General features: G+C 44.3%; 1 protein-coding gene across 1 annotated transcript; it reads left to right on the forward strand.

Moving 5' to 3' along the window:
- Nucleotides 1–1691: 1691 nt before the first annotated feature.
- LOC100384314 (uncharacterized) lies at nucleotides 1692–24016 on the forward strand. Its single transcript, NM_001348678.1, has 25 exons — nucleotides 1692–2129; nucleotides 2227–2394; nucleotides 2479–2556; nucleotides 2875–2953; nucleotides 3194–3258; nucleotides 3353–3442; nucleotides 3704–3793; nucleotides 4048–4134; nucleotides 4366–4449; nucleotides 4559–4678; nucleotides 4793–4821; nucleotides 5230–5362; nucleotides 6062–6541; nucleotides 7106–7584; nucleotides 7666–7729; nucleotides 7830–7932; nucleotides 8047–8219; nucleotides 13821–13946; nucleotides 14051–14121; nucleotides 17188–17250; nucleotides 22577–22649; nucleotides 22868–22987; nucleotides 23075–23152; nucleotides 23391–23441; nucleotides 23538–24016. The coding sequence occupies exons 1-25, from the start codon at nucleotides 1881–1883 to the stop codon at nucleotides 23646–23648; spliced, it is 3264 nt and encodes a 1087-aa protein (NP_001335607.1). The 5' UTR covers nucleotides 1692–1880; the 3' UTR covers nucleotides 23649–24016.
- The last annotated feature ends 306 nt before the right edge of the window (nucleotides 24017–24322 follow it).

Below are 24322 nucleotides of genomic sequence, written 5' to 3' on the forward strand. Positions count from 1 at the left end.
AAACATGTCACTGGATGGAAAAATTGAGCAAATATTAATCACACATATTACAACTGAACATGAACAAACTTCACCTCTACAAGAAAAAAAATTGAATTGGTAGAAAATGGGAAATCCATATTTCTATAATTCTATTATTCAGAACTACATCATTTTCAGGACAGTTAACACATTAGAATATTGATTGATCACATCTGGTGGCACAATCCATACTCTCTACATTAACCCAATAAAATCACAAAATAGAAATATAGTTAAGAATAACAAGAAACAATCCATTTAATTTCTATAATCATGCCTCTAGCTGAGTTGGTTAGACGCTGCGAGTAGCACTTTTCAAATCCTGAGTTTGACTCCCCTCGATATGGGGTTAAAAATTCCCACATTGTTGGTCTCATATTATTAGTTAGAATCATTAATATATCATACATTTGTACTAAGCAAGAGAACTTATTAGAATGCAAATAGCTAATGTGGAAACAAGTAACAAGGGTGATTTTATATATAAAAAAACTGCAGCCCACCTTGTATCATGTCTATTCAATATTATAATATTTACATATTTTCACTTTTAGGTTGGAATAAGTTGCAATGCAGACTACAGAGCTAGGTATTGCACTTTTCGATAGAATAGGTAAGAGACACAATCATTAATAGGAACGACACCAGTTATATATATAATGTAAAAGCATGCAAAACAATTACATTCTTTACCTCTGAGCTCCATCCCCTAGTTCTTCATAGTAATCATGATCTTGTACAAAACTGCGATATAAAATAAAGCAAAAAGGGCATGTAGTTAGCATCAACCTTACTAAATTGGTTATAGAAATGCAACAAAGAATAAGTCTAAGACAAATACCCTTGTGTACGCAGCAACAATGCCCGGACCTCAACGTGCCCTCTCGTTTTTTTAAGAGGTGGCGTATGCTTGAAGGACATGACCTTATTCTTCAATACTAGACAAGAATCCATATATGAGACCTAGGGGATGCAGATTAGTGATGAGATGTTCAACCAGAATGAAAGGGCCTGATCGTTGCTGAGCGGGGGAGTGGGCCACGTAAAGCCACTAACGATCGGGGAGAGGGGGGGGCGACACCTCAGGGAAATGCATCAAGGATCATGATGAGAAAAGAGCTTTTACTTGAATCACGACAATGGGGGCGACAAGGCGAGTGTGCTGGTGAGGGAGGAGAACGACAACAAATCACGATGGCGAGGGTAACAATGCGGGTGTGATGGTGAGGGAGGAGAACGACAACACGCTTCATACGTGGCTTCTCCCGATGGCGTCACATTGAGATCGTGGAGGGTCGTCCGTCCAACGGAGGCGACGACGTAGGTGCGATGATGATGGCTAGGGCTGTTAAAAGGTTATCATCTTTAGCGACCAAACAAGAGGAGAGATATCGCGACACGCACCGGAAGGGAAGGCTCGAGAGATCGGGAGTAATGACATAGAGGTGGGAGGATGAACCAAGGGAGAAATGGATGGATGTAGGGATAAACTTCTACTTTATATTTATATTAGTAGAGATATAGATAGTTTGAAAGAAAATATAGATTTGGAAATCGTGAAAAAACAGCTATCACTCTTACAAGTTGGAGTGAGACTGATCATACGCTTCTTCGCGTGTAACCTCAACGGCTCAACCTCACCGTGCTCCCATTCTAGTCTCCTCTCCACTTCATTACACATCCCCGCGAAATCCCGGACCCGACGCGACCAACCACCTTGTTCAGTGACCCCCTCCCCCGCGCGATCCACCGCCGGCGCGCGTGTACCCTAACCACCGTGCGGATCTGGGAGCAGCTGGCGGCGCTCCCTCAAATGGTCCCCGGCGGCGAGGGGCCCCCCGGAAGGCAGAACAGCTGAGATGCGACGCGACGCGGTGCCGCCACCCACCGCCCCCTCAGCCTCCTCCTCGTCATCCCTCTTCAGCGGCGGCGGCGGCGAGCGGCTGTTCGAGTCTGGGCCCAGCCCGCTCGTCTTCCTTCCCCTGCTCCTGATCCAGGGCGGTGGCATGGACCTCTCTCGCGTCGGCGAGAAACTCCTCAGCTCTGTTCGCTCGGCCCGCTCCCTCGGCCTCCCACCGATCCCCACGGCGCCCCCTCCCCGCCCTGAGGTGCTTTATGTTTTATCCCTCGTTTCACGGCTTGCTTTCGTGCATTGTCGGATCAATGAGGCAGAGGTCGCTCACATTTCTTTTGCACCTTCTATAGGTTCCAGAACGAGCTGCGGCGGCAGCAGCTGCTGCACGTGCGATCGCCGGGTTGCCACCTCACGAGAGGATCAACCTGCCATCCAATTCGGAGGACTTGGTCTCCATCTATGGGAGCAACCCCCAGGGCCAACCGGTGGAGGAGCTCGAGGAGGTGTTCTATGAGGAGGTGGGTGCTGCATTTACATAGGTTTGGCTGTCTGCTTCTTTCAGGATTGATGTGTTTTGAGTTTGAATTTTGAATTATTCACAGGAGTTTGATCCAATAAAGTATATTCTGCAAAGTATTCCGGAGGAAGGAGGTGGCGATGCCACCTATTTCGATAAGCAGGTTAGTGGTGGCAGCTTATGTTTTTCATTTCTAGGACATTGTGAACGAAGTACATGCTAAGAAAAATTTGCATGTACCATACTTTGAGTAATGTGTGCATGCATAGGTGCACATAACTAAATTTGTAATGATTTGGTGTTGGTTTCAACAATAAGTATGACCTCAGTAGTAGAAACCACTTCCTGTTTTGTCGTTTAGAATCATTCTAGTGGTCGATTAACTGTAATTGGTACCAAATGTCCTGCTCCACCTGCATGAACACGTGCTTTTTAACCAAATTAACATCATCTATTTTTCTAAAGTGAATCTTTTTTTCAGTCTACATTGAGATTAGAGCAGCTTGACAAGATTGCAGAAAGATTAGCACACCATGTTATGGGTCATCATGAAGAAATGGGTACGTCTTTTCTCTGCATAGGATTGGATAGTTTTCAATTGCATGCTTTTTTTTTGGGTTCCAACCAATACATTTCATGAATGTTCATCTCCTTAAACATGTTCAGGTTTTAATTCCCTATAGCTATGAAATAATGAAGATATCTAATGCTGCTTTAGCCTCAGTTATGCTACCAAAATGCGATCTTTATTGATTTCCTTTTAAGGACATTTCAGATTACTGATATTTAGTTTTGGGCAGTGAAGGGGATGCAGTTAGTGATGGAATTAGAACATGACTTAAAGGTTGCAAATGTAATCTGCATGGTAATATCTTGTGAAACTTATTCCTTTCTGGCATTGTTTGGTACCTTCTTTTATATCTAGGACTCTAGACCTTACAATGAAATCAATATTTCAGAATGGACGAAGGCATATAACCTCTTCGAAGAATGAGGTGTCGAGGGATCTGGTTGTCAATGTAAAATCAAAAAAGAAACAAGCTTTGCTGGTAGATGCTTCATCTTTTTTTTAATCTGTTATATCATGCTGATTTGCAGCATTTACTTTGGAAACCTGGTGGCTGTTCCCAACCAATCGTGTAGACCACTAAAAATCACCATCCTATTTTCGATTGATGTCTTGAGGAGGAAATTATTAGTGACAATGTGACATAGTAAATTCAAATGCTTTTCTCTTCCATTATCACTAGCTCTAGGTAAACTGGGTCGAGGATCTATAAATAAAAAGATTTAGTTTTTGTGTAATGCAGGATGTTCTTCCTATCCTTACAGAGCTTCGTCATGCTCTAGACATGCAGATGGAACTTGAAACTTTTGTTGAGAAAGAAAATTACTTTCAGGTGAACTTGGTTTGGCTATTGTTATTCTATCTTACTTCATCATTAGTAGACTTCTTTAACCTAGGGTGATATGAGCATCTGTTCATTCTAATCTTGCTATTATAAATTTCTGACCCATAAATCACCTATAAGAATATGGGTTGTTGCTTTTCAACCTGAACAAGCTTAGGATATGTGTTTATGTGTTGTCAAATACCAGTTGTCCCTCAGTAACAATTGTTAGGTTTCTAATGATATCTTACTGATGTTTCTAGGCATTCCAATTATTGCCTGAATATTTGCAAATTTTGGAGAATTATTCAGGCCTTTCTGCTGTACAAGAAATGGGACGTGGTATAGAGGTAATTATGTTTTTCTACGTTCACCTCTTATAGCCTGTCTTCTGCTGTTGAGATATTTTTATCCTTAAATTTGAGAAATGTAAGCTGAATTAAATCTATCCACTGTTGATATATTCAAACAAAGAAACATCTTCTGCACCTTCGATTTTAGTCAGGCTATCTGCATTGTTCACTCCAGTTGATAGATTCATATTTTATCCTTGTGATGATATTTCTGCTCTGACTATGCAGGCATGGTTAGTTCGGACAATCCAAAAATTGGACACCCATTTACTTGGTGTTTGTCATATCTTTGATGCAGAAAACTATCTAACTGTGAGTGTTCTCAAGTATCTTTTTTTATGGGTTCATTGATGGACATGGTAAATATTATTTATCTATTTTGCTAGAATACCTTTTTTTAACAATCATATTATGGATGTAGGTTGTTGATGCATATGCACTAATGGGTGATGTCAGTGGCATGGCTGAAAAGATGCAGAGTTTCTTCTTGCAGGAAGTGCTGTCTCGAACACACTATGTCCTGAAAGAAATGTTGGAAGAGGTATTAGATTTGCTTTATTGGCATGCTCCGTCTATTTTTGCTATTCATATGATTTCCGTGTCAATATTTTGATATATTTTAGTTATCGATTTTCTAATCATAAGGTGATTGCAGGAGGTTGGAAATAATACACAGAAAAATAGGTCTGTATTCAAGCTCTTATCTTGGTTCAATGGTTCTTTTGGTTGCATTCTAAGATTAAATAAACTATTGTGACTTGTATAATAGGGATATGGCTTGGAATATAGATATAGCTAGTAATTTGCGAGTCACAGCTTCACAGTTGAATCTATAAGTGGATCTAGATTTTTTTTTTGTTTGTGTGGAAAACTTGTGTGGCACTGTGGACCCTGTTTTTCTTTATTTCCTTTTCAAAAGACTTGAAGTTTGTAATAGACGCAATAAGGCAGGTCAAGAAGTAATCTTGTCATATGTCTGCAGTTTTAAATTGTTTAAAACCATAGACTATTGGTTCATAGAACCAAAGTATCAAACTGCATTCAAGTTTCTCTGAGCATTCACTTCACCAATTATTTTTTTGTTTTCTGCAGGTTTACATATAGTGATCTTTGTGTTCAAATTCCTGAACCCAAACTTCGCCTCTGCTTGTTGAGAACCCTAGAGTTTTTATTTTCATTGATGTGCTCATACTATACTATTATGAGCTTTTCTTCAGGAGATAAGGTACATCTACTTTTTTTCTGTCCACTTTATTGTTGAATCTTCATACCTCACTGATCAACAATCATGATTTTTTTTTGGTAAAAAAGCTGCCTAGGCTCAGTGCGTTAGTGCAAACAAATATGAGAAACTACAAATTTCATTTTTCTGCTTTGTTGAACATATAAACTACATAGTTGCATTGGAAAACCAAAAGGTGACAAGAATAATCAAACCTACCAGAAGCCTAGAGCTGAATAAGCTTCTTACACTCCCGGTTCAAAGTATAAGATGTTTAGGACATCCACATGGTCTAAAAGGCGACACCTTTACTAGAAATTTAAATGAAAATATGGCATTTCATAGAAAGTAGAAATTATGAAGGTACTTTTCATGGTGAATAGAAACACCTATCTTAGTCAAACTATGTAATTCTGCAAATATTGATGGTTAAAGTTTTAAAAGCTTGACCAGCAGGAATTCTAAAGCGACATATTTTGAATTGGAGTGGAAAAGATGTCAAATGCTATCAGTTCTAAACTCTTTGTTTGGTGGAACGGGGCAAATCTGTTTTCAGTATGAAATAAATCTGAGTTAATACTACCTATCCTCCTATCCAATAACCTATATATACATATATATGTGGACCTGATGTTATCTATACTTAGTCTAATTTTCAATATAAGGTTTTGTTCTTATTCATGAAATTGGTTTTCTCTCCAGAATATTGACTCCAAGGGCCAAGATGAAGCATATAAGGATGGCACATCTCAGAATAGCAGCGAAACTTTAGTTAATTTAGGAAGAGGTCATTCAAGTGCAGCAGTCACTCAGGATGGTTCTGCAGCTGAAAAAATTGACAGAGCATCATCATCTGAGGTCAGCAACCCTGATACTAGTACATCAGAAACAGGTTCTCCATTCTATCAGCTTAGAACAGATGCTACGAAACTTGTTGCACAAACATTTCAAAGAGGGCGAAGAAATCTTTGGCAGCTGGCAACAAGTCGCTTATCTGTTCTATTATCTAGTTCGGCTGTTTGTTCAACTAGCACATACCAATTCCTGAAGAATTATGAAGATCTTGCCATCTTCATTTTGGCTGGCGAAGCATTTTGTGGATTTGAAGCTAGTGAGTTCCGCCAGAAGTTGAAGACTGTCTGTTTGAACTACATGGTGTCCTTTCACCGGCAAAATGTATATGTATGTCAATAACTCTGACTCGGTTCTTAATGATTAGTGCTCAAAGTTCAAACATGTGAATTTTGAACTGCTATCATCTTTTTAACTGCTTAAAATGTGTATGCAGTTCATGACGTGTTTGTAGTCTTTACGAACATTCTTCATATTTCTTTTCTTTTCTTCATTGGTAGTGCTGGTTTCACAGTAGCCCATTTTTGTAACTGATTTTGATATAAGCTACCAGTGCTTTTATGTTTCTACAAAAGGAGTTTGCAGCTGATATGAACATTAGTCAGTGCAGCCACATTAGAAGGCTTTGCATTGATATGCACCATAATTCCATAAGTCACTACATGCACAATATAATCTGTAAGAAAATACATTAATAATAATGTTTGATTGTAGTTCCATATCAAAAAGAAGGAAAAAATGTGTATTTTTTTGGGAATGTGTGGTTGCTCTAGTCAGTACTGTGTTTTACTCGTACTTTTTGGACTTAACTGCAAAGATGGGAGTTGCAAGCTGTTAGCTCTCTATGCAGTGAGTCATTCTTTAACTTACTGTGTTTTGCCACTCATTTGACAGGCACTTAAGATGGTACTGGAAAAGGAGTCTTGGACAATAATGTCCGCTGAAGCTTCACAAATAATTAGTTTAGCAGGTCTAACTGGTGATGGTGCTGCACTGTGCTCTCCTACCAGTAGAAGTCCTAAGTTGCCAATAAATTGTTACCATGGGACAACTACAGCCAACTCAGGAAAGGAAAAGCTCGGATTTGCTTCTTGGCTTGTGATTGAAAATCCATTTTCTTTTAAGCTAGAAAATGGCTCTGCCGAATCCCCAAAGTCCAATATGCTTGTTGACTCATCAGCTAGCAATAATCATGGCAATGGAAACAATTCATCTTTAGATGAAGAGAATGAAGACCTTTTAGCGGATTTCATTGATGAAGATAGTCAGTTGCCTAGTAGGACACCAAAAGCGAAAATGGTAAAAGGCAATTCTTTACATTGGAAAGATGGAGACATTTCATCACAGACAGGCTCATCACTTTCTCTATTAAGGTATTAAATGCTTGTGTAGTTGTGTTAACTTAGTAATGTTTCTATTCACTGCTTCATAGGCTAAATTACCACTGTAATCAGGATGATGGACAAATACGCCAGGCTGATGCAAAAGCTGGAAATTGTCAATGTTGAGCTTTTTAAGGTTAGTTATATGTCGTATCCACCACCATATTATTTTTTTGGGGGGAGGGCAAGTTTGTGGAATGTGTAATATTTTCTGATTATGCTGCCAAAATTTTCAGGGTATCTCCCAACTATTTGGCATCTTTTACCACTACATATATGAGACATTTGGGAACCAAGACAAGAGTCAAAGCAGCAAGCCTTTGCCTGATCATCAATCATGTAAGGATTTAGTTCTCCACAATGAGTTCTCATATGCACATTTCTTAGCTATTACTGCTTATATAGATGATCACCTTTCTTATTTGTCCTTACTAATACTTGCGATGTACTCAGCTCGGCTTAAAGCCGCTTTATCAAAAATAACACAAGACTCTGATCAGTGGACAAAGCCAAATACTGTTTCATATTCACCTTCATCCCCTTTGTCAAAAAATTCAACTTTTGGTCAAATGGATGTGATGCCTACTGCACCTCCCAGTTCAATGTTCACCTCCTATGGGTTAAAGGTAACTGCTGGTTTCATGTGGGCATGCTTACATAATCCTATGTAATCCCATCTCATTTGCAGACTTAACATGTTTTCTTATAGGACCTGACTTGTGATATTTATCATGTAACATTCACCCTGTAATAGACAAGTGAATAGTTTTTGCTTGTTTGACTTGAGCTTGTCTCATTTGAGTTCAACTTTGCTAATTCTTGCAGTTCAAAGATATACCTTGAAGTCAACTGCAGATATGATTAACCTGTTCTCACCATTAATTAATATTTATCGACTTATCAACTATTGTTTTGTTGTCTTTATAATGATAATCATTCCGAAGTTTGTTTGAAATAAAAAGAAATGGTAGGTGTCCAGCTTTTAGGCAATACATTTTACTCTGTGGGACAATTCTTCGTTTTCAGTTTGCTGTTCTTTTTAGGAATTTCTGTATTGTTACTGCCTTACTGCCATAATTGAAGTGATGATATTGATAGAAAGGTTTGAGGGTTTAACCTGTTTTCACCATTGATTAATATTTATCGACTTATCGACTATTGTTTTGTTGTCTTTATAATGTTAATCATTCCGAAGTTTGTTTGAAATAAAAAGAAATGGTAGGTGTCCAGCTTTTAGGCAATACATTTTACTCATTTCTGTGAGACAATTCTTAGTTTTCAGTTTGCTGTTCTTTTTAGGATTTCTGTATTGTTGCTGCCTTACTGCCGTAATTGAAGTGATGATATTGATAGAAAGGTTTGAGGGAAAACCCCTAACCCTAACTGGGTAGATGCTGTATTAATGTATAGTTAAGTACATGGGATGGGCCAAGACCCATTACAACACATAACACATGATCTAACACCCCCCACAATTGCAACTCTAGCCACTATAGATGTTGAGATTAGACCAAAACTTCAAGAGCACCATCGATGGGAGGCCCTTCATGAAGATATCGACGAACTGGGAGATGGTCGGGACACGAACATCGCTGACAACATGCTTGCAGACAAAGTGGAGGTCGATCTCCATGTGCTTCGTGTGTTGATGCTGCACGAGATTGGTGGCAGTAGACGAGGGCGGTGCGAGCAAGAGAGTTGTGAGACGCCTCAGCCACACCGTTGGCCATAGCGTGGTACCCAGAGTCAGTGCTGGAGCGGGAGATGACGGGTTGCCACTTCGAGGACTAGGAGACCAGGTTGACACCCAGGAACACAGTGTAGCCCATGGTGGAAGACGAGTGTCGGGACAACATGCCCAGTCAACATCGGTGTAGATGACCAGCTCGGTGGCCAGAGAGGGCCGAAGAAGAAGGTCGTGGTCGAGGGTGTCATGGAGGTAACAAAGGATCCGCTTCGCAGCGGTGAGGTGTGGCTCCCGCGGAGTGTGCTTGTGGAGGCATACCTGCTATACGGCGTAGGCGATGTCGGTCCTGGTGAAGGTGAGGTACTGGATGGTCCCAGTGAGGCTCCGATAGGTTGTCATGTTGCTGACTGGGGTGTCGATGTCGTCGGAGACCTTCGCCTGGTTGTCGACAAGCATGGAGCAAGGCTTGCATTCGGATATGCCAGCTCATTCGAGGTGTCGACGGTGTATTGTCGCTGGTGGAGAAAGGGGCCCTACGGACGACGCTCTACGGTGACCCCTAGGAAATGGTGGAGAGGGCCCAAGTCCTTCATCGCAAAGTCTTGTTGCAGGGAGGCGGTCGTTCGATAAAGGAGGGCTGGGCTGGACGCCATGAGTACGATGGCGTCGATGTAGAGTAGTAGGTAGACGGTGTCAGTGCCATGTCGGAGGACGAATAGGAACATGTCTGACTTGGCCTCGACGAATCCCAACGAGACCAAGTAGAAGGCGAAGCGATTATACCAGGCACTTGGCGCCTGCTTGATGCCATAAAACGAGCGGTTAAGCTTGCACACCATAACCAGGTGAGTGGAGTCGACGAAGCCGGGCTGGCTGCAGTACACCATCTCGGTGAGGGTGCCATGGAGGAAGGTGTTCTTGATGTCCAACTAGTGCATCGCCCAGTTTCGAGAGAGCACTAGGGAGAGGATGGTCCGGATGGTGGGCTTCACAAAAGGCTAAAAGTCTCATCGTAGTCCACTCCAGGACGCTGAGTGAAGCCATGAAGGACCCAACGGGCCTTGTACTGATCTTGGGTGTCGTTGGCCTTGAGCTTATGTCGAAAGACCCATTTGCTGGTGACCACGTTGGTGCTAGGGGGCGTGGTACGTGGTCCCACGTGTGGTTGGCTAGCATGGCCTCGTACTCCATAGCGTGCTACCATACCAGTGGGGTCGGCGAGCGTGCTACGGATCGAGGATGACACATGTGAGAGGCAGAATGGCGGGGGCCGTGAGCACCAGCCGATCGACGGGATGAAGAACGCCGGCTGACCGCCGCGTAACCATCGGGTGGACGTGGCGAGGGTCACGGTGGATGGCGACAGGATGGTACACCGGCGACTCGTTATGAGAGCGGGCCATGGCACTTGACCGCACGTCGCTGGTAGACGCCTGCGGGATTGGCAAAGCGAGCCGAAGGCAGCGACAAGGACAGGGCTGCACGTGGCATGGATGGTGTTGGCGGGACTGCGGTTGGTGCAGCAGCAGACAGATTGGCAGGTAAAGGAAGACAAGGGACGTCCATCGGGTCGACATCCAGGAGGGTGTCGAGGTCTAGGGGATGACGAGCCGACAAGAGGGAAGACGACCTTGTCAAACACCACATGGTGGGATACGATCACACGGTGAGTGGTGAGATCAAGGCACATGTACAACTTATGGGAGTACCCGAGGAAAAGGCAGCACATGGGACAAGCTTATGAGGAGCGGTGGTGGAGATGTTGGGATAGTAGGCACACCCGAAAACGCAAAGGTGCGAGTAGGAGGGGGTTGTGCTTGTGCCGAAAAAGGCGGAGGGTGTGGGGTGGTGAACTGCCATGGATGGAAGACAATTGAGGAGGTAGGCGATAGTGTGTAGGACCTCAACCCAGTAGCAGGCGGGGAAGGAAGCTTGGAATAGGAACATAACATGTTGGTGGTGGTACAAATCATGTGCTCAGCCCGACCGTTCTGTGGGGAGGTGTAGGGACAGGATAGTCGCAGTTGAACTTTGTGAGAGAGGAGGAAGGAACGAGAGGAGTGGCCGAACTCATGATTGTTGTCGCCCTAGACAGCATGGACAATGTGACCGAATTGGGTGGAGACCCAAGCAAAGAAGTGCGAGAGCATGGTGAAGGTATCGAACTTGAAATGCAAAGGGAAAGTCCAAAGAAAATGAGAAAAATCATCCAGAATCAGCAAGTAATAAAAAATGGGTGATGTCCACAGATCACAGTATACAAGACCAAAAGCCTGAGAAGCCCTAGAGTAGGAGCTATGGAAGGGAAGGCGAACATCCCGACCTAACCGACAAGCATGACACAGACTATCAAAATTGCCCCTTCTGCTGGAGATGACAGAGCTACTAGAGTACTAGACAACTTAGACATGATATCAGACCTTGGACGACCGCGACAATGATGCCAGGTGATGGACAAAGCAGTAGTAGTCAACGCATGTGGGGTGGACATGGCGATGGAGGAAGCTGGCAGCCAAAGAGTGTACATTGGGCCCTGAGCTAACATATCGGGTGAGAAGGGTCCTAGTTGCCAGATCCTTCACATATAAACCAAAGGGGTTAAATTCCATAGAATAAGAGTTGTCGGTGGTGAACCGGCAAATAAAAAGAAGATTTTGATGTTAGGAGCAACAAGAATATTCTTGAGGTGGAACGATCCTGGAAGAATTGAGTTACCTACTGAGGTAACCGGTAGGGTGGAACCATTCCCCACAACGATGGAGGAAGGGAAAGACAGGTGAGGGGGATGGGAGTGAGATTACATGACAGCGTTAGAAGTGGTATGGTAAGACGCCCCAGAGTCTGCCACCCAATCCAGAGCGGTGGGTGGAGTTAGCGGCATTGTGCTGAACGAGCCGACGAGGGACTACTGATCGCAGCTGCCACCCTATGGGGACTAAGTGGGCGAGGTGTCCCTGTGAGCGGAAGGAGGGGCGAGAGCGAGCCTGATGCTGAGTAGGGGGCGCCTGAGGTGGGGGCACGTCATCGTGAGGTGTGTTTAGCAGAGCCTGCTGCGAAGAACAAGTCGAGGAGGCACCCGCAACTTGGTCTGGCCACATAGAGATGGTGCCAGTCCAAGGGTTGTAGATGGACAGCCACATGGGACCCCCACTCCCAAGAGGGGCACTGCTGTGAGGGCCACCACCCCCACAGCCGCCCTTGCAGTGGCGGCGACCGCCCTCAGAGCTGGCAGCCTGATGAGGCCCCCCTAGAGTAGGAGCGAAGGCAGGAGGCCGCGGAGGAAGTCCCCTAGTGAGTATGCGCCATAGAGGGTTGGGGCAAACTCGGTGCACTCGACGCTTTAGGTGAGTTCCTTGAGAAGTAGTTCGTTGCGGACGTCGAGGAAGGACAGGAATGGTGTGGAGCGCTTGATGAGGGCCTTCAGGTATTATAGTGATGGAGAGGCCACCCTGGGAGAAGATTTGGAAGGAGACATTGAGATGGAGGGCGTGGGCCTCTCGGTTATTGAGGATTTGGGCCTCGAGGGCAACCCAGGCCTGGCGTGCGGTCCCCCTGCTCGCGGACAACGTCCTGGAGCTTGACGTTGAGGGTACCAAGGAGCCACGAGAGACCACGATGTCCATTCGATGCTAGGACGAGAGCGGGGGGAAGCGGTGTTGCCGAGGACATGGTCGTCGAGGGCGTAGTGCTGAAGAGTGAGGGTGGGAAACCAAGAGTCCATGGATTGGGGGAGCATCGTCCCAGCCGGCTGGTGGGGCGTCAGCCGCCGGAGCAAGGAGGGCGGCGTCCCGTGGGTGGAGGCGTTTCGAGGGGTTGGCAGAACGACATCTGGCAGGGCCACGACCTCGACAAGAGCGGCCGCGAGCACAGGCGGGACCACGAGCACGAGCGAGACCACGTCCGCTAGCGCAGAGGATGTAGCGGGCTTCGAGAGGCCCGTGGCTAGTGCAGGCACGGCGCACGATGGGCCTGAGGCCACGACCAAGGCAGGTGCGGGCGGAGCCTTGGCAGCTGCAGCCACGGACGCCCAACGTCGGCAGAGATTCAAGTGGGGGAGGGAGGAGGAGATGGAAGTGGGAGGTTGGCCATCCATGGCTAGCGACGACGAGGTCTGGGGAGGAGCCAGCGACAACGACCTCCTGGTGGCTAGGGGAGGAGTGGGGAGGCTGTCTTTGATATCATGATAGAAAGTTGCTTGTGGACTTGCAACTCGATTACATACCTTACAGTGGTAGAGAGTGGAGGTCAAAATAGCACATAGTGTCTTCAGCAAATGGTGTGTGTACCATGGAGGTAAAATAATGACAAGGGGGAGAATCTAGATGGACATCTGGATTGTGTCCTTTTGATTACTATAAGCCATTGGATGTGTCCCACACTATTAATGTAAACTCATGGAATCTGAAGTTACCTTTCTGCTCGGGTAGGTTGTTTTGAAAGCATAACATTTTTTCTTTATGCTTTGAATTTTTTTTATGTCCCTGACTCAGTTTCAGTGTCCTCATTCTAAAAAGTGCATTTCAACTTGTTTTTCCTTCAGGAGAGATGTGCAGCTGCTGAAACATTATCATTGGTTGCTCGAATTTTGAACCGATCTAGAGCCCATCTACACTCAGTATTGTCTAAAAATAACAGTTCTGTTGTTGAGGAGTTCTTTAGGACACTGGTGTGTTTCTCTACTTTGGGAGGTTTTTATTGCTTATTTGGTAGTACAAAGAAAAAAAATGCAATGCAGTATTGTAATTCCAGAATTCACCTTCTTTGTCATAGGTGGACTCTGTTCCAGATTTGACAGAGCACATTCACAGAACGAGTGCGCGTATGCTTTTGCATATTGATGGGTATGTTACATCATCCAATCCCTTCTCTTTGTCCATAAAAAATTGTGTGGGATTTGCATTACCATTGATGCTGGCATACTGTTAGTAGTTAGAAGGATAGTACTCCCTCATTTTCAATTTGTAAGTCACTTTTAGCTTTGTCCTAAGTCAAACTTCTGACTTTGGTCAAGTTTATAGAAAAATGCATGATCGTTCATTGGATACACCGTGGCTCGTCAGGACCTACCTGCAGGTTGTTAGAGAGTTGCTGCATTGTTTTGAGCAGGTTTCTGGTCTCAAAACTACATGTTCAAAAGTTTGGTCATTCCCATTCATTGCTTGGAGGAAGATATCACACTCACTTCAGATATCTTTTCATGTGTTATCAGCTGTTTACCTTGTACCTATCTCGGGATTTCTCTCGCAGTTCCTAAACCCTCCAGGGCTGACTTAAAAAAAAACTCGACCTGCGGGGGGTAAGACAGCCCCCGGGCATTGTATTAAGAAGAAGACCTTCTCACACAGGTCGAGAAAACCCCCGAACCCCTGCCACACCCATACACAACGGCATCGAAGCCCATGTGAGAACGACCACGACCGGGGCTGAGCCTTAGACCTGTGCTTTGGCGTGGGACAGACGAGGGGATTTTTTTAACCACAACCTGAAATTCGCTCCCACGGGGAGTCGAACCCAGGACCTGAGGAGTGCTACTCAGACCACCTAACCAACTCAGCTAGAGGCCCTTTCGCCCTCCAGGGCTGACTTGCTGCCATCAATAAGGTTGCCGACAAGCTGCCAGGATGGAGCCCCTGTTAAGTACGGCTGGTAGCCTGGTGGTTGTCAAATCGGTGCTCACAGCAACCCCCATCCACCTAATGATAGCCCTGGATCTGCCAAAGTGGGCTATTAAATTAATAGTTAGTTGCCCGTGTGTTACTAAGGTTTCTATATTCACAATATTTATAATATCTATTCTTTATAAAATACAAATGAACGGGTGTTCCAGTGGTTAGAAACTGAGCGTGGGAGGGAGAAGTTGATGGTTTGAACCCCAAGTTCTGCGTTTATTTTTTGGATTTTCTCGCTGTGTGTGAGAGGTGAGAGGGAATCGCTGGAAGGAGACACAAAGAAACTCTCACTCAGTGTTCTTAAGGCGTCGCCTAGGCGACGCCTAGGCGTCCAGGAGCCCGGGCAAAACTGGCCGCCTTGCTCGCCATACCCGCCTAGGCGCTAAGGCGGTTTTCTGATCCACTTGCTCGCCTAGGCGCCTTAAGAACACTGCTCTCACTTAAATATAGTAGAGATTGAGGAGAGAATGAGAAGTTTTCTTTGGAAGGGTCGGGAACAAGCCAATGGACATGGTGTCCAGGGCACGAGTTCAGCAGCCTATCCAGTATGAGGGCTTGTTCATGATCTAGAGCATCTTGGTTGGGCACTGCACATCTGCTGGTTATGGTTGCTTAAGTCAGACACTTCGAAGCCTTGGTCAGGCTTTCCTATCCTTATACCAAGAAAAGCTCAAGTTTTGTTCGATATGGCAGTACACACTCAAATTGGTGATGAGGAGTCAACAAAGTTCTGGACAGATTGATGGTTACAGGGAAAATATGTGGCTGAATTAGCCCCCAACCTCTCTAATTTGATTCCCAAGAGAATGGTTAAAAGGCGTACAGTGATTCAGGCACTCCAAAACAGGGGATGGGTGGGAGATATTAGGGGGGTTCACAGTAGAAGTTCTGGTAGAATACCTTACCATTTGGGACCTAGTTGATGGCATTGTGTTACAGCCTGATACTCCGGATCAGCATAAGTGGAAGCTTTCTTCTTCTGGTATTTACATCTGCAGATCAGCCTACAATTCCATGTTTGTGAGGACCATCAAGTTCTCTCATTGAAAAAGGGTATGGAAGACATGGGTGCCAGCGAAACGCAGGATGTTTGTGTGGCTGGCCATCAATAATTGTTGTTGGACTTCAGATCGTCTATCCAAGCGCTGTTTACCCCATCAACCAGCCTGCCCCTTATGTGATCAAGTTGAGGAAACAATCAATCATGTCTTGTCATCATGTGTGTCTGCCAGAGAAGTGTGGACTTGTATCCTGCGAAGATTGAACCTTCCTACTATTTTGCCACCCAGATCAGATAGTCGCTTCAACTCCTGGTGGAGCATCGTTTCTAGAAATCTAGCTAAGGAGCTGTGGAAGGGCTTTAACTCTTTAATAATCCTAGTTGCTTGGGAGCTGTGGAAGTGTAGGAATGCTTGCGTTTTGTAAGGACTAAGGAGTTAGCCCAGATATTCAGTCTGTCCTTCTCTTGGTGGCTTTGGAGGGGCACTTGTGGTGTCAGGCAGCTCTTTTTTTTTTCTCTTGAACCACGCAGGAGAACTGTGCGTCATTTCATTAAGAAAGAAAAGAGATAGCCCCTAAGATTAGGCTCCCCCAGGGGTGTACAGAATCAGGACACACTTTACAGACTTAAACCACACACGACCTCCAGGGGGCAGCACTCACGACTAAATTCTGTAGCGCTCTCGCCCCCGCGAGACACCACAAAATGCCCAGCTGCAACCACAGATTGCACCACAACATGTGCATCCAGCCTAACCCTCTCAAAGACACATGCACTCCTATGCTTCCAAAGCTCCCAAGAGACGAGCACCACCAGGCAGCAGCTTCTGCCCTTCAGGAGCTTCTCCTGAGGTCTCTTGCTCCTAGATAGGGAGTGACCTGCCCCTGGTAGTGTTTGGTGGTGTAATGTTCCCTCGATCAGAGTGGTGTTGGTTTTTCTATCCCCTAAGGGGTTGCTGACCACTCAGGGGTTTGTATTCTTTTTTTTTTCTTAATGAAATGACGTGTGATTCTCCTGCGTGGTTTGAGAAAAAAAATAGTTCGATAGTTCTTTTATTTGGTATTGCAAATGTTAATATATTCTATACACTTGTTCGAAGTTGGACAAGTTTGGCATAAGAAAAAACTTAAACTGAATTGCAATTTGAAACGGAGGGACTAGTACCATACCTTGATGTATTGAATCATCACACATGACACATGTATGCTCAGTTGAGTCGTGGATGAATGTGTTTTCAGGTATCCAGATAAGATTGCGAATGCTAAATGGGAGGTAAAGGAGCTTGGAATAGAGCACAATGGGTATGTTTATGCTTGAGCTTTCTTAATTTGAACAATTTTACCGTTTTTTTTAGTTTCTGTTTTGGCAGCTTTTCTTACTGTTTGTTATGCTTCCTTGAAACTCTCTGTTACCTCTTCATAATCATTTGTACATTAGTTTTATAGCAATTCACCATGTCTAAATCTAATCTTGACAGCCTTGATGTCCTTTGTTGTATGATTACTGTAGAAAGTACTTTGTGGCAATTTACTTTCAGTGGCTGTGGAGTAGACCATTTTGATATACGATTCAATTGTAAACTTGCACTTAATCCATCAATCTGCATGGATCTGGTGTTTGTTGGGCTCTATGGTAAATTGGCAATATATTGTGAAAAGTTGGGCAAGAGTAAATAGGAAACTGAAGTTGTGGCAGGAGACTAGAGTCCAAAGGTTAAGGATAGCATAAATTAAAGAAAAGCTTGTCCAACACCGATTAAGATGGTTTGAACATGCCCCGCGGAGACCTTTAGAGGCACTAGTGTGTAGCAGGATCTTAAGGTGTGATAGTAATGGGAAGAGGCAGGAGAATACTGAAGTTGATATGTGCAGAATCAGTAAAAGTAGATTTGAAAGAATGGATTATACCCAAAGATTTAGACTTGAATAGGAGCAAATGGAAAACAGCTATTCACGTGCCGGAACCTTGATTTGCGGCTTTTGATGGGTTTCAACTCTAAGCTGTCCCAATTTGATTGGTACTAAAAAGCTTTGTTGTTATTGTTGTTGTATTGTGAAAAGTGCAAATTACTGCCTCCCATGTGCGCACACTGGAAAGTTGTCTGAATAACCTCCTAAAGTAATTTTGTGACCATTTTACCCCTCCAGATCTTTCAAATGGTCCAATTTATCACCTATACCATATTTCTTTATTTCTCCACATACAAGTTGAGTTTCAAATTCAGTTTTTGTAGGGTAATAATAGTGACAGTGAATTCCATAACTTATGTTAGAAAAACACTTTGAGTTTTTCATCATTCTTTTGTATAATTATGTATCTATAGGCTGTAGCATTCATTTATTATTAAATGCCAGAGCTAAAATAATGATGAAAAGTTCTCAATATGTTTTTCTAACACAAATTGTGTTTTCTGTCACCCTTCAAAGCTAAAACTCAACTTATATATAGAGAAAAAAATGGACAAATCCTATTAAGGGGTGGATTGGACCAACTGAAAGATCTGGAGGGGTAAATTGAACACAAAATTATTTTAGTTCATATGCAGGGAGAATAAGTTTTTTTTTCTTGAATACGCAGGAGAGCTACGTATTTTTGTATTAAGAAGAAGAAAGGGAGGAGAAACCCCGGTACAAAGTTTCTACAATTGCCTAACAACACCAGACACACCCCATACAACTAAGACACCTCTTCTAGATGGAAGAAAGAGAGCGCTTTGGCTCCAGCCATACGCCAACCCATTAACTCCTCCCTTGCAGCTGCCAACACAACCGCAGCGCTAGGGTTACACTTATAAAAAACACACCTATTTCTATGTTTCCACAGAGACCATGCACCCAAAATGACTAGAGAATTGAATCCCTTGGATAAAGGTTTGCCCACCCTGTCAGCACTATTCCTCCACCAGGTTTCAAAACAGACATCAACATGGGAAGGGCAGAGCTCCTAGAAACCACCTGTCTGCAGAAGGCTGAACCAAAACTGTTTTGCAAAACTGCACTGAACCAGCAAATGGTTGATAGTTTCTTCCATCTGGTCGCAAAGAGGGCAAGACTCCGGGTGATCCAAACCGCGCTTAGCAAGTCTGTCAGCCGTCCAACATCTATCGTGCTCCACAAGCCAAAGGAAGAACTTACACTTTCCTGGAGCCCAGGATTTCCAAATGCGTTCAGCAGGCTCAAAGTTAACAGAGCCAAGAAGCAAAGTCCTGTAAGCTGAGCTAGCCGAGTATTCACCCGATTCACTGAACCTCCAGGCATGCACATCGAGAACATCCGGCTGGAGAACCATCCCCTCTAGCAAGTCACAAAGGTCCATGAGATTAGCAAGGGCTGTAACAGAAAATAGCCCCCCTCAGGTCAGCCAACCAATTGAGATCAGGCAAGGCGTCTTTGACCAGGCGCCTAGAAGCAATGCGCTTGGGCACCATATCCAAGACAGCAGGTGCCACATCCTTAATACATTTGCCATTTAACCAACGATCCTTCCAAAAGAGAGTATCAGACCCATCTCCCAAGTGAGTGATAACAGCCGCAGCCACCAAGCTTTGCACAATGTCACAAGTTTGAATCTGAAAATCCGACCATGGCTTAGTCCGATCAGATTTTTGCAGCCAAGGCCACCTAGCCCGCAGCGCCCAACTCATGATCCGAAGGTCACTTATGCCCAGACCCCCTAGGTCCTTAGGTCTAGTGACTTTGGGCCAAGTCAGCAAACAATGGCCACCATTCACCTCCTTCCTTCCTCTCCACAGAAAGCCTCGTCTAATCTTATCGATTGCTTTAACAGCCCAAGGAGGGAGGTCCAGCGCCAGAGCAGCATAGATAATTTTTTATGTCATCACAAATTGAACATAAATGGCTCTACCAGCTTTTGTCATCATATCAGCTTTCCACCCAGGTAACTGAGCTGCAGTTTTATCAACAATTGCTTGAACTTGACTTCTCCTAATCTTTCCAAGAGAAAGAGGGAGGCCAAGGTACTGACAGGGAAACTCCGAAATGGAACATGGAAGGAGCTCCTGAACACAAGCAAGATCATCCTCAGAACATCGAATAGGAAAAACATTACTCTTCTGAACATTGGTCTTTAGACCGGACGCATCCCCAAAAATCCTAAGGATTTCCAGAATCAGATTTATGTCCGAGGGGACCGGCTTGAGGAAAACCACCGCATCATCCGCGTACAAAGAGAAACGGTGCTACAAACTGTTCGTGGACAGAGAGTGAAGCAGCCCTTCATCAGAAGCCCTCTGGATTAGCAAGTTGAGAGTGTCCATGACTAAGATGAAAAGCAATGGAGATAAAGGGTCCCCCTGCTGAAGACCCCGCTGGTGAGCAATGTAGTCCCCGGGAACACCATTTAATAAAATTCTCGTCGAAGAAGAGGCTAACAACCTCATACTAGATCTGCCCAAAACCCAACTTCTGCAGGACTTCCAACAAGAAAGCCCAAGAGACCGAATCAAAAGCCTTAGATATGTCGAGCTTGAAAAGAATGTGGGCTTGCCTTTGACGATGAAGAAACCTTGCAGTGTGTTGCACTAGCATGAAATTGTCTAGGATAAATCTTTTCTTAATAAACGTCGTTTGATTAGGAGAAACCATAACATTCAAATGCCGAGCCAATCTGTTGGCCATCATTTTTGTTACTAACTTCGCGAAGCTATGGACAAGGCTGATTGGACGAAAATCTTTCACTTGGGCTGCACCCTCAACCTTAGGCAAAAGAGTGATATACGCTGAGTTGAGCAGCCCCATGTTTCTAAATTTTCGAGCCCAAACACAAGAGATCGCTGCCATTACATCAGCTTTGATTGTTGCCCAACAAGCCTTGTAGAAACGACCGGTGAAACCATCCGGGCCCGGAGCTTTATCTGACGGCATAGATTTTACAGTGCCCCAAACTTCTTCCTCTGAGAAAGGCACATCCAACTCATCTAGATTGAAAGAAGGCATCCCAAGGGCATCAAGATTAAGAGAGTTTTCTCTCCCCAAAGCAGTCCCGAGCAGGCCATCATAGAAATGGAACAAAGCATCAGCCTTATCCTCATGTGACGTCAAAATAAGTTGTTTGCCTCCAGGAAACAAAAATGTCAGTTTTTTCTCGCTTGTTTGTGTTCCGTTTGCTTGGGTCTGAGTTTCAGAATTTTGTTTTCACACCTTCAGTTGGGGCTAGTGGAGGGATTCTAGTGGCTTGGAAGAATAATATCAGCTCATGTGGCTCTAGGATTGATGATCATTGTGTCTCGGTGAATCTTAGCCTTGAGACTGGGTCATCTTGGTGGTTGTCATGTGTCTATGCCCCTCAAGGGAATCATGAGAAAATTCAGTTCCTACAAGACCTCAGATTGATTAGGACCCATTGTTCTGGGCCATGGCTGGTTGTTGGCGATTTTAACATGATTCTGAGTGATGAAGACAAGAGTAATTCCAATGTTGATCGTGCTATGATGGGCAGGTTTAGAAGGTGGAAGGATGATCTTGCCCTGCTGGAGCTTCCTCTGATTGGGCGCATGTTTACTTGGTCGAATGGGCAAACCTGTCCTACTTTAGTCAGATTGGACAGGATGTTTTGTACTGCTGATTGGGAAGAGTTATTTCCAGATTGCCTTCTTCAGAGTGCTGCAACTCAAGATTCGGATCACCGCCCTCTCTTGTTGGGCCTGCATGATATTAATAAAAGGAAAGGGCGCTTCCATTTTCAGGCCTTTTGGGTGAAATTGGAGGGTTTCCAGGATGTTGTGGCTAACGCTTGGAGTTCGATTCCCGCAGGCCAGTGCCCTCTTGTTAGTCTTTCCAAGAAATTACATGCTATGGCAAAGGCTTTGCAACGTTGGAGTGATAATAAAGTGGGGGATTTAAAACTTCAACTTGAAATGGCTCGGGAGCTCCTTCATAGGCTGGAGATGGCTCAAGACAGCAGGACTCTATCTCCAAGTGAGGATTGGTTAAGGCGTGCTCTTAAGAAGCACACCTTGGTGCTCTCCTCCTTGTCGAGATCTATAGCCCGTCTTCGGTCCAGAATTAATTGGTTAAAAGAAGGGGACGCTAATACTTCCCTGTTCCATGCTCAAGCTAGATTCAGAAAGAAGGAGAATAAGTTGGACTTTTTGCCAATATATTAGTGTTTCCTGTATATCTCGCCATACTTCTTTCAGACAAAATTGCACCTTTTGCCCAACAAATTCGATATTGAAGTATTAAACCCATTTATTACGTTACTGAATGCGTTGCAGGTTGTGTTAATATATAGCCAAATTTACAGTCGAATTCTTATGTCTTATGTGTATAATACAGGCCACGAGCCGACGAGGTCTAAAGGGGTGTTTGAATGCACTAGAGCTAATAATTAATTGGCTAAAAAATTGCTAGTGGAATTAGCTAGCCAACTATTAACTAATTTACTAAAAATAGCTAATAGTTGAACTATCAGCTAGAGTGTTTGGATGTTTCCAGCTAATTTTAGCCACTAACTATTAGCTCTAGTGCATTCAAACACCCCTAAATATGCCTGATTCTTTACTATAAGAGGATTGGGAAATGGTTTCTATTTCCATAATCAGAGCAAAGACTACAGTTACTGCTGTGACTTTAATTGCACCACTGACCAAGTGTTTGTTATTTGCAGATATGTTGATTTGTTACTGGGCGAGTTCAAACACTACAAAACAAGATTGGACCATGGAGGAATTTCTAGGGAGGTCGGTGTGAGAGAACTAATAAAATAGTTCCTCTCTTTCTTTTCATCCCCTTCTCTTTTGACCTCACTTTGTTTTATTTTTATCCCACTGCTAAGTAATGAACTTACTAGTGTTTATCCTGTTCCGCTTCGACTTGAAAAGGATGCTGTCCTTTCTTACTCTGAATCATTTGACGACGGATTTACTGACCAGTGCAAATTCACACATGTGCTTCCCAGCTCCAACACCTTCTGCTAGAGTACGGCGTAGAGAGCATATCGGAAGTTCTAGTCGAAGGTCTCTCTAGAGTGAAGAGGTGCACCGATGAAGGGCGTGCTCTGATGTCACTCGACCTCCAGGTCTCAATTTCTCAATTTAATTGTGTCACACATTCGGAAGCGAATGCCATGGAAGAATCCGTAGTGACGGGGTTGATGTTCTTTCAGGTACTAATTAATGGGCTGCAGCACATCGTGGCATCAAATGTGAGGCCGAAGCTGCAGACCGTGGACACTTTCATAAAGGTAAGCAGAGCGAAATTAGTGGTAGCCAGTTCCTACGGCACCTGGTTACTTAGCGGTTGGCACGTTCTGACTGCCCAGAGCCGAGCATTCACCACTCTGCAGTCCCTAGGGGATTCTCCATGAACAGCAGTTCCATCCGCGTTCATTTTGCCATTCGTGTTCATTTTGTTCTTATACTAGTGAAACCTTGGCAAAGGAAATTGTTGTTAACATAACATTTCTTGTGCCAATGAAACAGGCTTACTATCTACCGGAGACCGAGTACGTCCACTGGGCGCGGTCTCATCCAGTAAGGACTCTGCGAAAACTCCCATCTCCCATTAATTGAACCTATGTGGAGGTACAGATGAAACCTAAAACACTGCTTGTTTCTGAACTCAAACAGGAATTCAGTACAAGTCAGGTAGTCGGGTTGGTTAACCTGGTGGCCACCATGAAAGGGTGGAGACGGAAGACGAGACTAGAAACCGTGGAGAAGATCGAGGCGGGGCCATAGACTCGGTGACAGGTTTTTTTTTTTTTTTTTTTGCTGTGTTGTTTGCTTCAGCTGCACATAGAGCTGTAATTTCCCCCCTCATTTTCTTTTGGTTTGATGACCCAGGAATAGGAGGGAATCCATAGGAGAGGAAACCCCTTCCTATTCAATTTTGAATAGCAAGGTGTTTTCTCCCCCATAGATCTACTCCATTTCCCTGATCATCAAATCAGCCATTAGAACCATTTTTTTGTTGAACCCGTCGCCCGCTCACCCATATTGTATATTTTTAAGCGTTGACCCTGTATTATATCAAGCGAGTTGACACTCCCAAGAAGGAAAAGAACTGTGCACCACCCTACATGGAACATTGGCTCAATAAATATGGCTCGTTCAAAAAAATAATAATAATATAGCAGCATTAGCACCCCCTTGCGCATGGCGCAGATGCCATTATGAGCCCGCACGGATGCGTCTCAGAAACAGTGTGGCAAAGTTCTGGTATTCGTGTAACGCGCTGTAATAGCAGATTCATGGAATCCAAGGCACTGGACTTTATTACGGGAAGATTTAAGACCAGTTCAGGTCCTGTAGCCATTGCCTATGCACCTGTAGCCTGAGACATTTTACAGGGTTTTAAGGCGGGCTCAGGCCTGTTTCCATCCGTGTTGTCAGTTCAGTAGCCTTCCTTTGAT

The sequence above is a fragment of the Zea mays genome, chromosome 1, assembly GCF_902167145.1.
Source record: "Zea mays cultivar B73 chromosome 1, Zm-B73-REFERENCE-NAM-5.0, whole genome shotgun sequence".
Taxonomy (NCBI): Eukaryota; Viridiplantae; Streptophyta; class Magnoliopsida; order Poales; family Poaceae; genus Zea; species Zea mays.

Coding starts and splice junctions, on each gene's coding strand:
- LOC100384314 (NM_001348678.1), top strand. CDS start 1,881: ATGCGACGCGACGCGGTGCCGCCACCCACCGCCCCCTCAGCCTCCTCC. Junction 3,443..3,703: donor AAAAGAAACAAGCTTTGCTG/GTAGATGCTTCA, acceptor TGTGTAATGCAG/GATGTTCTTCCTATCCTTAC. Junction 22,650..22,867: donor ATGGAGGAATTTCTAGGGAG/GTCGGTGTGAGA, acceptor TGTGCTTCCCAG/CTCCAACACCTTCTGCTAGA.